Source organism: Hesperophylax consimilis, chromosome 17 (assembly GCF_061612785.1).
Source record: "Hesperophylax consimilis isolate HC1 chromosome 17, BYU_Hcon_1.0, whole genome shotgun sequence".
In the NCBI taxonomy this organism is placed as follows: Eukaryota; Metazoa; Arthropoda; class Insecta; order Trichoptera; family Limnephilidae; genus Hesperophylax; species Hesperophylax consimilis.
This window is the reverse complement of record NC_142852.1, coordinates 6082069-6096802: the sequence shown is the minus strand read 5'-3', so window position 1 is coordinate 6096802 and position 14734 is coordinate 6082069. Positions and strand designations below refer to the sequence as shown.

The 14734-nt window shown below is 33.8% G+C and overlaps 2 protein-coding genes across 5 annotated transcripts; both read right to left on the bottom strand.

Annotated features, from left to right (window-relative positions):
* Positions 1-938: 938 nt before the first annotated feature.
* LOC149415854 (uncharacterized) lies at positions 939-3431 on the bottom strand. 4 transcript variants are annotated; one of them, XM_089641804.1, is made up of 4 exons: positions 3314-3431; positions 2732-2934; positions 2134-2286; positions 939-2026 (listed from the first exon to the last, which is right to left on the bottom strand). In XM_089641804.1, exons 2-4 carry the CDS (start codon positions 2883-2885, stop codon positions 1245-1247), a joined length of 1089 nt encoding a protein of 362 aa, XP_089497930.1. In that variant the 5' UTR covers positions 2886-2934; positions 3314-3431; the 3' UTR covers positions 939-1244. The 4 variants fall into 4 exon arrangements, with proteins under 4 accessions (XP_089497930.1, XP_089497932.1, XP_089497931.1 ...); XM_089641806.1 differs by having other exon boundaries at positions 2819-2934; XM_089641805.1 differs by having other exon boundaries at positions 3319-3417.
* Positions 3432-6231: 2800 nt separating this feature from the next.
* Positions 6232-9512, bottom strand: LOC149415853 (uncharacterized). The gene is made up of 5 exons (XM_089641747.1): positions 9473-9512; positions 8659-8854; positions 7650-7802; positions 7422-7541; positions 6232-6266 (listed from the first exon to the last, which is right to left on the bottom strand). Exons 2-5 carry the CDS (start codon positions 8810-8812, stop codon positions 6232-6234), a joined length of 462 nt encoding a protein of 153 aa, XP_089497873.1. The 5' UTR covers positions 8813-8854; positions 9473-9512.
* Positions 9513-14734: the final 5222 nt, after the last annotated feature.

Sequence of the window (14734 nt, the reverse complement as noted above, 5' to 3'; positions counted from 1 at the left end):
TCACGCAATATCTACCGGATTTCTAGCTTTTCAACATTTCTCAGGTCCTTTATAACTACTTACTTTACCTTTTTGCAATACTTGTTAAATAATTAAATATTTTCAATCTCTATAACTAATAGTTTCATTAAAATTATAACGAAGATTAATTTTGATGAGTTATACAAGATGTCTGGGGGTAAAATGAAAAAACAGGGAGTTGATTCTAAATGATGGTAAAAGTAAAACTTCTTTTGAAATAACGTTAGTTTTTCCGAACAAAAATAAAAATAAATAACAAAAATAAATAACGAAATAAATAACAAAAATAAATAACAAAAATATATCAATGAAAATTATTATTTATTTTTTTTTGGCAGGTACGAGTAAATTTAAAAAAATGAATATAAGAATAGCAAGAAAGTCCAAATAAAAACGACAATCTCAAATTTAAAAAAAAAAAATCTTTATTGAACCATTAAACGGGCACCATCTTGAATCGGAGAAGGAACATACAAAAGAAATTTTTCGTCAAGATGAAATTCAAAAATGTTTGGTTAAAACAGGATTTCGCTACGCTCAATTAATAAGTGTATATAAGTATATAAGCTATATTTTCGATACAATAATAAAAATATTTGGTTGATATATGTAAATAAACTTTTTGGTAAAAATCACATCAGCGGTAAATAATTAGGAAAATTTAAACAGTTCCTGTTTAACAAATGTATACAAAACGAAATTACCAAATTAGAGAAATAGTTTGAATTTGCCTATATAAACAAATAAAATTCACCGCAAAATTTTCAATGTGGTCTATTGGAAGTACAAACACTAAGGCAAAGTGATCTAATGATATTTATTTTATATTATCTATTGACTTTTCTGCAAGTACAAGATAAATATTTTTTTATAATTATAATTACATTATCATTCAATTTTCAGACGTACTTCAATTTTAAAAAACAAAACATCGTTTAGTTAAAAAAGCAAGAAGTTAAAATATTGAATAAATATATTACATTTTTCACTTAAGTTTTAAAAGAAAAAAAAATAATAATTTACCACTCGAATCAGATTTAATTCAAGAATAACAGAAGGTTTCACAATTCAAAAAAATTATCCACCATGAATACGCACGTTTTTCTGATAATCGAAAATTTTCGGAAAGCGAAAAACGTCTTTCTCCACTCTGGGTTAGCAAATGGCACGTCAGCCGACGTTTTTTGATAATATGTCAAGGTTTACTAGGAACAAGAAAAATTTTATTCTCCTTTGTGAATCAACATGTGTCTCTTCAAATCTCCCTTTCGAGAACATGAATAATTGCACTTGAGACATGAAAAAGGTTTTACTCCACTGTGAGTCAGCATATGGCTCGTCAGATGGCTCCTTTGAGAACATAAATAGTTGCACTCAGAACATGAGAAAGGTTTGTCTCCACTGTGAGTCAGCATGTGGCTCTTCAAATTACCCTTTTGAGTAAATGAATAGTTGCACTCAGGACATGAAAAAGGTTTTTCTCCACCGTGAATCATCATGTGCTTTTTCAAATCTCCTTTCCGAAAAAATGAATTGTTGCACTCGGCACATGAAAAATGTTTTTCTCCACTGTGAGTCAGCATGTGAGTCGTCAGATGGCTTTTTTGAGCAAATGAATAGTTGCACTTGGAACATGAAAAACGTTTTTCTCCAGTGTGAGTCAGCATGTGAGTCGTCAGATTGCTTTTTTGAGAACATGAATAGTTGCAGTTAGAACATAAAAAAGGTTTTTCTCCACTATGAGTCCGCATATGTCTAGCCAAACATCCCCTTTGAACACATGAATAACTGCACTTGTAGCATAGAAAAGGTTTTTTTCCACTGTGAGTCAGCATGTGGCTCAATAGATGGCCTTTTCGTGAACATGAATAGTTGCAGTCGGAACATGAGAAAGTTTTTTCTCCAGCATGGGTGCGAAAGTGTTTTCCGAAATTTGACTTACTAGAACAGGAGTAGTTACAGTGGGGACATACGAATAGTTTTTCCACGAGATGCGTCTTCAGCTCTGTTGACAAATTTGAAAAATAATACGGATAAAGAAGGCTCATAAAAAAACCTAAAAAAATAAGTTAGCACGATTGAATTTAAATATTACAAAAAAATCGGTTATACCTGCTGTCTCCGTAATAGTATGAATGCTTTCTAAGCATTTGTTTTTAACATCAGGCAGGTCTATGTCAATATCCATATAAGAAAATCCCCTCTCCTCTTCGTCTCGGGGAGTAAGTTCGGCTTTGATGGTATCAGTCTCCACATTAATGTTAACTGAAAAAATCAATAATACCTACAATTTGATACACGACAAAGTGTTTTTTTTTTAATAATAATTCTTTTAGGATTTAATACCCCATTAAAAAATATTGAAAAGCGTGATTTTTGAAAAAAAAAACGGTGACTTTGATGAATAAGAATGACTCCAGATGTCCGCTTCAGATCGTCAGATGCATGCTTCAACTAGGAAGAACCATTTGACCCAATGGCTGAGTGAAAGCTTAAATAATGAAGACTGTATTGTGAGAAATATATATGTTATAAGAGTTCTCTAATTTTAAAGTTTTCTACAAAAGTACATATAAAAGTAAATATCAAATAAACTTAAAGACGACCAGAACGTAAATATGTCCTGTTAACACGGCATTTCCAAACGGACATGGAGTCCGAACATCCGAATTTAAAATTCAACATTTTATACGTATGCCATACAACTAACTGACTGTCCGAGTACTCTCCGCATATTGCAAGCATTCCTTCTTTACATCTGAGAGGTCGTAATCAATATCCGTATACGGCATTTCACCTCCGCCCTCTTCCTGGGGTCCTGGTTCCGTCTTGATGGAAACAATGTCTGGATTTAGTATATCCATTGATCTGCTGTTGTAGCGTTTAGAAATTCGTTTAGGCCAGAAAAATTACCTGAAACAAAAAATAGTTTTAATAGAACTCTCATTTTAGTGAGATTTTAATATGTGATATCAAAACACATATTTGGTAGTAATGATGTAAATGGTGATATTATCTTGACCTTGAAATTATGACAACGGTTAAGAAAATCGTCGGATAACTATATAGTTATTTACTGTGTCTGCCGCCATTCCGCATACGCGTAGTGCGTATATTTGTTATTTCAGTAAATTTTAAGAAATGCTTTCGAAAAACTAATCTAATAATAGGTAGACGTCAAATTGACAGTTTAAACATTCTACTGTGACAAAACGCCCAATGATTCCCTAACTAAACTGGAATAACGGCAGCTACCAAATAAATAGCGATGAATATAAGAATGAGTACTTACTTTACCAATAACCATCACAGGCATGGAATAAGTAAACAGGAATAAATAAACAGGAAACAGGAAGAAACGACTGTTGGCGAAGAAAGCACCAGTCACCATAATTTTTAGGTTATTCATAGACAAGAGAAAAGTCATAGAAAATTACTTGGATTTCCATGAACGTGGTCTTTTATGTTTGTCGTCTTTTATTTTGATTTTCTAGATTCTTATTTACCATGAACTGATGAATCATTTAAATTTACTGATTTTTATGTTACTGTTCTTTATACAAATAGAACTGCGTCATTGAGCAACACAATTTTTACCTTTTATTTTTGTGCAAGTGTTTTAAATAGTAATTTCCTGCACTATTTTCTAGAATAATTTTTTAAATTTTGTTTTACATTATGTATGTAAAAGCCTTAATATGCGTAAAATAAATAAAAATATATAAATATTATAGGATTGGAGGACTTGTATTTCCTCGGTACGGAAAAAAGTAGTTACCTAAAAACGCTACAAAAATTGCATGTTTGGAGCATCATACTCTTCAGCACCAGCAGCCAACCACGGCCATATACAACATACGTGTCTGTTTGTGTTATGTTGTGATTGGAAGGGAAATTCAGCTGCGCCTTATTATTGGGAATTCCTCTGGATTTGCCTTTGGAATAAGGAAAATCGCAGAAAACCTTATGCAGGAGGAAACAGTCGTCTGTCAACTTGAAACAGAGACCGCCTTCAGTAACATCGCTAAATGATGACTTGCATGTTGAGGTGTGTGTGAGTGCGTATGTCGGTTTTTTATGTCAATATACAGTAAACTTATTTATTCATTAATTCAATCACCCTGATGGATTTGTACATGATACTTACATATTTTACTGCATACCTACTATAGTGTCAACAGAAAATACCAAAATGAATGACAAAAAATTAACATAATACATTGTATAAGAAACATAATATAAGAAAAGATAAAAAAATAAATAAACCAGTTTTAAAAGTGCAGATGGTATAAAAATAATAGTACAGGTTGGTAATACGGAATTTACAATAAGAAGAAAGTGAAAAAACTATGTTAACGTTCCTACGCGATATTTCTAAATAATAATATAAGCTACATAAAAACATCATTTAGGTATTTTTTTATATAATGGTAGACTTATATAAATTATAACGCCCGATTGGTGTTTTATGGAACATTCCATTTATATAAAAAAAATGCAGAAAACAAAGTGTGCAAGTAAGAAAAAAGTCATTTTCTGGATCAGTTACAAATATTCTACCATATATACTTTTTAGTTTGGTCACTGAGTATTATTATTACCTAGTCTGTGTAGCCTCTCAATTGGCGAATTTTCTAAATAATTATTCAGACTTTGGAACATTATAGAGACCAGTCTGTCTTGTATTACGAGTGGGTACACGATACGAAATAAGGTTCGTTGAATCCATGGCGTCCAATTTGCTCATGGCAACTTTGAAAAGACAAACTAACTCAGTTATTGTGCGCCTTGATGATAAGTCGGTCAAGTGTTATAAGTTTACTAAAAAGGTGTAATTAAGATCTTCGATAGGAATTCCTAATTTATAATTAATACAACTAAGAAATTAATGCTGCTCTCTCTCGATTTTTAGTTGGTAAATTTTATACAATGGAGCCCAGATAATTGAATTATACTCTAGTCAGTTTGTGTGTAAATTCGTATAATGTCGGTATTTGTTATCGTTCGTGTAGTCTCTTCAAGTTGGATCTAGAGATCTTCAAGATTTTGAAGCGTCTGTAGTCTCGTGTGGTCCGAGTGTGAAATGCTGATCCATACAGAAATCACATAGGACAGTACCGGGCGAATAAGCGAGTAGTAGATGAGGAGTTTGGTTCTGGGAAGTAGCGGGCTTCGTCTGTTGAAAATAGCTTAATTGCGCCGATCACTTTTCGCGTGCACGCGTGCAATGCGTGCATCCTAGCTTGGTGAAATTTCCAGCTGAGGCGCGAGTCCATAGACATGCCCATTGCCCAGATATGTGACTTCATCTTTCCATTCAATGACGTGTCCTCCCATTTCGATGTCGAAGTAAGGTGTAATATTTTTTTCGTTTCATGATAGCTCCGGTTTTCAAATCATTTAGCATCAGGGGCCATTTTTGTAGTACTCTAGACCAAATACATGAATATAGGCGGGAAAAAACGCACGACGAACTAAAGTTTTATATTAATGAAGAAATAATTTTAAAAAATGGAAGAAATTAAATATCTAGGCCTCATTATAAACTCAAAGCTGAATTTTTCAGATAATGCGGACCATACAATTTAATTATAAGCTCAAAGATGAACTTTTCAGATAATGCAGACCATAAAATTTTATTCCTTGGCAGAATACGAAACAAGGTAAATAAAGAAACATGTCATATTAATTACTGTTCAAGTTTTCTTTTTCTCTGCAACGAAGAGAAAATGAAAAAATGCACTGCAAAATAAAGCAAAGCGAATAATACTCAAGCGAAACATAATATACACGGATAAGAGACATGAGTGAGCAAAATTTTATGACGGTAAAACAAACTATTTATTTTGTTATTATTTTTATATTTAAAATTAAATAGGGATGATGTCGAAGGAACTCAATAGAAATATAAATTACAACCACGAGATACACGGTCACGGGACGAGAAATGAAAGGAACATCAGATTGCGAACAAGAAAATAATATCAAGCACCCAGAAATCTCTCTTGTACCAGGCTGTCCAACTGTATAACAAAATCCCCAAAGAAAATACTAAGATTGAGAAAATGGTTAAGTTTAGAGGAATTGAGAAAACATACTTTCCTCAAATATTGATGTTTTTTCTTTTTATTTGTGACATATAATATATACATACACATAAATATTTAAAGATCCATTGTTTGATAATCACTGTATTTTTTTCATGTGTTTCTAATACAGCAGCACACACGACGATGTGAGCAAACCTAACATAGGATTAATTAATAAATAACATGAATGCACTAAAGTATATATTTATATATATTATACCCCCATATGGGTTTTCACAAACAAGTAAATAATGATTCAGTGAACCAGTATACAAAATATTTTTTTTCTCTTAAACAATATATACAGAACCCATGCGGAAGAAAAGTATGTTACAATGAGGTCTGTTACAAACGAAAATTTGAATTTTTATTTAAATAGATAGATATAATGCATACATGAAGACCACATAGTCGACACATTCTCTAAATGACTTCAATGTAGGGGAGAAAATGGAATATTGGACCGGTCGTTAAATTGGACCAGCGTAAAATTAACGAAACTACAAAACATATTTTGATCCTGGCAATACTGAATGTTGCGCAGTTAACTTCAATGTTGACTTACCGACCGGCATCGCAATAATAATTTGTTTTAATTTTGTTTTTTATACAATTTTAGGAGAAATACTAGAACTTGTCAAATATTAATTATTATTTTTTTGGTAAACTAATGTTTTAAGACAAGATTTTTTTATGCATAGCACAAAGGGTAACAATGTGTATGAGTGTTCAATGTGGATGAGTGTTTCAGGCGAATAATTATTGCTGGTAAAATAATTGTTACACTTTGTGCTATGCATAAAAAAACTTGTCTTAAAACATTAGTTTACCAAAAAAATAATAACGAATAATTGCAGTCAGAACATGAAAAGAGTCGATGGTCCTTTCGGGCATAAAAAAAAGGGTTTTTTCCTATGTCCGTCGACATGTGTTTCCTAAAATGTCCCTTTTGAGAATATGAGTAGTTGTTTTCAACATGAATAAGGTTTTTCTCCACTGTGAGTCTGCATGTGTCTCGTCAAATTTCCCTTTGAGAACATGAATAATTACAGTCGGAACACGAAAAAGGTTTTCCTCCACTGTGAGTCAGCATGTGGCTCGTCAGATGTGACTTTTGAGTATATAAATTGCTGCAATGGGAACACGAATAGGGTTTTTCTCCACTGTGAGTCCGCATGTGTCTCGTCAAATTTCCCTTTAGAGAACATGAATAATTGCAGTCGGAACATGAAAAAGGTTTATCTCCGCTATGAGTTAGCATGTGACTCATCAGATGTTCCTTTCGAAAATATGAATAGTTGCATTCAGAACATGAAAAGGGTTTTTCCCCAGTATGAGTGCGTAAGTGCCTCTTGAATTTTGACTTATGAGAATAGGAGTTGTTACAATGGGGACAAGAGAATCGTTTTTCCACAGGATGCGTCTTCAGATCTGTCGGTAAATTCACAAATTATACGTTTATAAAGACAGTAAGTACCAAAAAAACTTATAAAATAGGATGGAACCAATTGTTTATTTTAAGAAAAATACTGATTTTACCTGCTGTCTGGGAAATTCTTTCAAAGCGTTGTAAGCATTCCTTTTTAACATCCGGAAGGTCTATGTCCATTTTTTTGTAAGGAAATATCCCTTTATCTACTTCTGGTGGTCCAAATTCCGCCTTTATGCGAACTGTCTCGACAGTAATGCTACCTAGAAACAATTAAAAAAAATTAAAATAAAGTTGTTAGAATATTTAATTGATTAACGATACAGAAGCGAGAGTAAGGTTAAGAGACTTGAAGGTTAATTTAAGAAAAAACAATTACTCCATATGTCCACTTCAGAGACCGGTGCTTCAAGAAGGACACTTTTGGTACGAAGTTTGGTTGGGTAAAGTCAATGGAGTCAAGTTTTCTTACATCAATATTAACGAATTTTTTATTCATATAACTACGCATAACCGACATCACTTCCCAAATAGGATGAGGTGAATAATTGAGGAATTGGGAACTTATCGTTGGCAATAGCGGTTTCCTTGGTCGGGGTAAGGCTCTCGACTAGCAATCACGAGGCCACGGGTTCAAATCCCGGCGTGCGGTAATAAATTTAAATGATTTATCATGATTGTGTTATTTCACAATGTATCCCTTTAAAAGATACGGAAACTATTCTCCGTATCGTCCGGGTTTCACATTAACAAATAAAACATTGATCAATTAACAAATACACCAGTGACCAAATATGAATAGCAAGGTTCTTAGCACCTTCCACTTGCATATCTCCTTCCTGTAACCTATAGCCTCACAATTTTATCCAATTGCTACAAGAGGCTGTGAGCAGTTGAGACTCTCGTGCGGTATTTTTCAAAAACAAAATATTATGTTTAAAAAGTGTTGTAGTTTGGCTGTTTCCGGCAAAGATACAATAACAATAAATACCAAATAGGCGTATTTACGGAAAGAGAGGACGATGTGAACAAGCACATGTCTCGTCTGCCTGTAAATTCAAATCCGACATGCATTCCGAAAATCAAAATATGTTTCATAAAATATGCAATGAAACTAACTGGCTGTCCGAGTACTCTCTAAATTGAGCATAAATTCCTTCTTCACATCTGGGAAATCGAAATTTATATCAGTATGCGGCATTTCACATCCACCTTCTTCCTTGGGCCCTGGTTCCGTATTGATGGAAACAGTATCTGACTTTAATAAATCCATGGCACTGCTGTGGTAGCGTTTGGTTATTAGTTCAAGCCCAACCTGAAACAGAACATTGTTGTAACGATATTCTGATTTGTACTAGCTTTGAATATTTTGTTTCACTTGGAATATTCTGTCAAAATCGTTGTCAATGATCAGATGACTCCATATATAAAGATACATCGGTATTATCGTTCCGTTTGTATCCAAAAAAGAAGTCACGAAGTCCATTTTTTTATAATCCGGTATAATTAGTATTTCTTCGAAATACTGTAATAAAAATAGGAAGTATTTTTTTTTAATTTTTTTTTTATATTAACTCCACACAGGAGGCCCTGAAGAAAATAATTTCTCTCAGGGTCTATGTCTTCTTTGGGGATGCTGTGTGGAGGGTCTTTTTGTGGAGAGGAAGGAGTGAACATGGGTCTTGAAGAGTCCCATGTTGTAGGAGGGAGGAAACACAGAGGCCGGCAGTTCGTTCCACAGCCGAGCTGTTGAACTTAAGAACGAATCGTAGAAGCGACCCATTCTCATGTGACAAATGTCAACCGTGTACAAATGTTGGGCGCGCGTTTGGCGTGTATCCCGACTACGCACCGGTGCCGAAGGGATCAATGACGCTAGTTCCTCAGAGCATCTTCCATTGTAATACCGATAGAACAAGGACAGCATACCTACCTTACGCCTGTGCTCTAAAGTTTGCAGTATGACATCTTGATAGTCTAAATGTTCCTTAAAAACGCCAAATGGATTCCATTACTTAACCTTAGTGAGTAGTAGACATTAATGAAGTCATAGACAATTTTTTTTCGTAAAGTTGACAGTAAGTCTTTCAAATTAATTTACATATAGTATGTAGGTATTTTTTTGTAATCATATCACTTGCAAGGGCTCCCGCCAGGGAGTAACTTGATGGAAGTATAAAATATCTCTCATAGCGATGATAGGGACTGACTGATATAAGGGTCATACCAAGAAGAATATAATCTTTTCAAAGTATTAACATTCTGCTAATATTAATTATAAAAGTGCGACAATATAAGTGATGTCAGTTTATTATAAGATATGATGAGGGGTTCGGGAGGGATGGGGGATAAAGGTATAGGATAAAGAGACGTAGGATGGGAGTAGATGGGAAGGAAGATTGTGTGGTCCCTTTTGGTGATGGGCAGGACGCATTTACACTATCGAAAAATTGCGTTATTTAATTTTTTATTAAAAATGAACAGTAACTGATTTGAATCCCCTGAAATAGTATCGCTGATAAATTATCGTGTTCCTGGTAGACCAACTAGAATAATATAATACTCATATTATTATAACAATACTGCCATTAATTATGAACAATATTTTCTAATATATCGCCTGCGTAGATAAAGAAATGATGATTTTTATATCAATGATGAATAAAGTCTGTTATCATATGAAAGATGCATAAAAAATATGTTTTTCGTATGCAAGAATCAAAAGATAATTAATAAAGCATAATCATATTCACTATTATGTATTTTATGATATTGTTGATTAAATCACCGTAACATTTTTTATTTTGAAAACAACAGTTTATAGATGTATATGTGTAATTTATCTGAGAAATTAATGATTGATTACATTACTACACTAACACATTATAGCTTTAATAATTATACAGAACAGCTAATACATTTTATTTAAAATTACAACAAGAATGACCCCATTATGCATGTTCTTTGGTTTATTTGGATAAATATTTAATTTTAAAAACATTTTTAAATCACTTTAAAGGTGAACTTACGTAGGAAGTAGGTACATCAAGTTGAATATATGTTTGTAATTCGCTAACACTACACTGGCTTTACATGTTTATCACAAAGAACTAACAAGCAATATTTTAGACACGAAATTATATAATTTAACTAATTTCGGCGACCATGTCGATTCCCGCTTGGCCTTGAGCGAAATGTCAAACTCTAAGCCAATGAGATCTGTTATTTTTTTCTAAAAGAAAAAGGAGTTGGGCGTGTCGGTTTCAAGGCCAGACCCATAAATAAACCACTAACTATCATCGACATCCTCGGGCTTTTTGTACGTAGCAAATTGGTCCTCTATTTAACCATAAATATGTGAAGAAACACATTTGCGCGCATCAAAAATACGTCACACACCCTCGACGAGGATAAATGAAACTAAAAAAGGCGCGACGATAGACAATATAATTTTCATTCGCAGCCTACCCCATTCATTATCCTAAAATATTATTTTAAAAAATGTTTAAAATGTCAATATTCCATCACAACATGAAAAATCTATGTGACATAGTCCTGTCATGCAAAAATGAGCTTTAAGTATCCTTCTTTACTGCTCATTTTCTCAGGACAGCGCAAGTCAGGTAAAATATTGTTCCAAGATGAACAATCAATCGGTAGGTATTAAAAATAATTTAAGATTACTTGAAATTTGAAATCCCCTAAATAAAGAATTTGATTTGAAATCAATTATAAGAAAGGGTTGTTTCGAAGAATTTGAACAATTGATCAAATTTCAAGGTTAATTTTAAGGTTCTGTGAAAGTCTTATTCAAATTATGTTATTATATCATTATAGGCTAGTAGCTTGAGAAAACTGAAAAAGTAACAGAATTTTGAAAAAATCTTTCACAGAACATGAAAATTAACTTTCAAATTTGAAGAATTATTAAAATTCACCGAAACAACCCGTTCTAAGATTATTAAATATGAAATATGAAGATGTGGTTTTTACGACTTTATCGAATTTTGACATTTCTCTGACTTTAAAATTAAAATGAAATACACATTATTTTTTATTTCAGTTAATAAGAGTTAAGTTTATACATACATATATATTAGGATATTAAATTGAAGAAAATTATTGGTAGTGTATTCTTTATCAGAAAAAAGAAATTCTTGGTTCTGATAAGAAGGGAACCACGATTCTTATATGTCTTGAAAAAAAAATAATTTATTAATGCATTTTTTGTTGGTAAATGAATAATATATACTGTACTTCTACTAGGAGAGGTATATTTACCGTACCCATTCAAATTAATGTAGAAATTACAATTTTTTTAAATGGCCGGGTTCATGAAAATTATATTAATTGTCTATGACTTCATTCTTGTCTATGCATAACCTATATATTTTCTGACAAGTGCTCTCTTCTGCGACAATCTTTCTTCCTGTTTCAACTCTCTATCCCGCCCTGTTAAACTTATTATACGAAGCAAGTGATGTTTAGTGGTAAGAAATAATACTAAAATTCATTTCTATTCATTTTGGTAGCGGCCGTTCTTCCAGTTTAGTTAATGAAACATCGGGCGTTTTGTCACAGCAGAATATTTAAAACTGTCAATATGACATCAAATGTATTTATCAAAATGATCACAAATATACGTATAAAAGTCATTTAATCACAGGTGGATTATAACGGAATGGTGGTAGACATAGACGGTAAATAAATAAAGAGTTTTCCCAAGATAAACGACGTTTCTCTAAACCTTTGTCATAACTTCTAGGTTTTCTATTGGGTATTTTTGCTACGACTTGAGAAGCCATATTTTAAAAACTGAATTCCATTACAACTTTTTTTTTCAGGGTTAAACTAATAACCAAACCCTACCAAAGCAGACCATGGATCTACTGAAGCCAAATACTATATCCATCATGACGGAACCAGGGCTCCAGGAAGAAGATGGAGGTGAAATTGCATTTTCGGATTTAGATTTCGACCTCCCAGCTGTAACGACGGAATTCTTGCAATATGCGGAGGGTAGTTGCATTCTATACGTGTAAAATATAGAACTTTATATACGGATGTCCGGAATCCATGTCTGTTTTGAAATGTCGTGCAAACAGGACACATACTTGTTTCATCCTCTCTTATAATTTAAAAGGTGTATTGGGTATTTACCCTAAAATGCGTCCTTTCCGGAAACTACCAAAATACAGCACTATTTTAACATGGTTATACTATTCACATTAAGTTGTCGGTTCCTCTATTTTGCCCTAATTTTATTGGAACATGATGTAAATAACACATATTTTTTAAACGTTAAAAATTCATAAATATTGATTTAGAAAACACTATCCTATTGGCTTACAACTCCCTACTTAAGGTGCTCCAGAGCAAGCTTTTTCTTTCTTGTTGAATCTGTCCCTCAAGTGGACGTCTGTGGTCATTTTTATCTGATATTGACCCTTAAAACTTTCATCCAAATTCCAGCTTTTATGGTTTCTTTATTCGTTAAAAAATAGTTTATAGTTTTTTTAATTAAAAAATGTTTCGTTTTACATCATTGGTACGAAGATACATGGCTAGCCTTATGTGGACGCAATTGGTGCAGTTCGCTTCGGGCGTCCAATACTCAACTTAACACATCGCCCTTGATATTATTTTTGATAAATACCGTGCCACAAAAAACCAAAAATCATAATTTTATTGATTACATTGATATCCACCCTTGGTGTATACTAATTAAGACTGTAAGGGCAGCCAAAATTAAACTCGCGCCTAACGCCGTTTGGTTCAGGGCTGGCCATTCAAAGATACATTCTATTTATTCTTCTTTTTTATTCCAGGAAGCATAAATGTGGAAACAGTTACCATTAACACGGATCTTGGATCCCCACAAGATAAAGCGGGGCTTTCTTATATGAAAATAGACATAGACCTGCCGGATGTTAAAGAGGAATGCTTGGAACGCATTGGAAGAATTACAAAGGAAGCAGGTAAAATTGGTCATTTCCTATTTTTTTTAACGTTTCTACGAACTTACTTCGCTTATTTACTCTAAGTTTAACTGAATCATTTTCATCCATGTTATTTTTCAAATTTTTTGACAGATCTTCGGACGCATTTTGTGGAAAAAGGATTCACACCACTCAACCGCAACTACTCCTTCTCTCCTAAGACAAATTTTGCCATGAATTTTCAAAAGCGAAATTCAAACGTACACATGCAGATTCACAGTGGAGAAAAACCTTTTTCATGTTTGGTGTGGAACTATGCGTGTCGTCAAAAGAGTCAGCTGAAGAGGCATATGCTGACTCACAGTGGAGAAAAAGCACTTTCATGTTCGGAGTGTGACTATGCATGTAATCAACGGGATAAACTAAAGAAACACATGCTGATTCACAGTGGAGAAAAACCATTTTCATGTTCCGTGTGCAACTATGCGTGTCGTCGAAAGGGTCAGCTGAAGAGTCACATGCTGACTCACAGTGGAGAAAAACCATTTTCATGTTCGGAGTGTGACTTTACAAGTTATCGTCAGGGTAACCTGAAGACACACATGCTGATTCACAGTGCAGAAAAACCTTTTTCATGTTCCCTGTGCAACTATGCATGTTATCGAAAGAGCGACCTAACGAGTCACATGCTGACTCACAGTGGAGAAAAACCTTTTTCATGTTCCGTGTGCAACTATGCGTGTCGTCAAAAGGGTCAGCTGAAGGGGCACATGCTGACTCACAGTGGAGAAAAAGCACTTTCATGTTCGGAGTGTTACTATGCATGTTATCAACAGGACAAACTAAAGAGACACATGCTGATTCACAGTGGAGAAAAACCTTTTTCATGTTCCGTGTGCAACTATGCATGTTATCAAAAGTGCAACTTAACGAGCCACATGCTGACTCACAGTAGAGAAAAACCTTTTTCATGTTCCATATGCAACTATGCATGTTATCGAAAGCGCGACCTAACGAGCCACATGCTGACTCACAGTGAAGAAACACCTTTTTCATGTTCCGTGTGCAAATATGCGTGCTGTCGAAAGAGTCAGCTGAACAGGCACATTCTGACTCACAGTGGAGAAAAAGTTATTTCATGTTCGGAGTGTGACTATGCATGTAATCAACAGGTTTTACTAAAGAGCCACATGCTGACTCACAGTGGAGAAAAACATTTTTCGTGTTCCGTGTGCAACTATGCGTGTCGTCAAAAG

What these genes read in the sequence shown, in the direction of transcription:
- LOC149415854 (XM_089641804.1), bottom strand. Translation starts at nt 2,885, where the DNA reads ATGGATATACTAAATCCAGACATTGTTTCCATCAAGACGGAACCAGGA. An exon ending in GGAGAGTACTCGGACAGTCA is followed by an intron (nt 2,287 to 2,731) that starts GTTAGTTGTATG and finishes TGATTTTTTCAG; the next exon opens with TTAACATTAATGTGGAGACT. An exon ending in TACTATTACGGAGACAGCAG is followed by an intron (nt 2,027 to 2,133) that starts GTATAACCGATT and finishes ATTTGTCAACAG; the next exon opens with AGCTGAAGACGCATCTCGTG.
- LOC149415853 (XM_089641747.1), bottom strand. Translation starts at nt 8,812, where the DNA reads ATGGATTTATTAAAGTCAGATACTGTTTCCATCAATACGGAACCAGGG. An exon ending in AGAGAGTACTCGGACAGCCA is followed by an intron (nt 7,803 to 8,658) that starts GTTAGTTTCATT and finishes AATTGTTTCTAG; the next exon opens with GTAGCATTACTGTCGAGACA. An exon ending in AAGAATTTCCCAGACAGCAG is followed by an intron (nt 7,542 to 7,649) that starts GTAAAATCAGTA and finishes ATTTACCGACAG; the next exon opens with ATCTGAAGACGCATCCTGTG.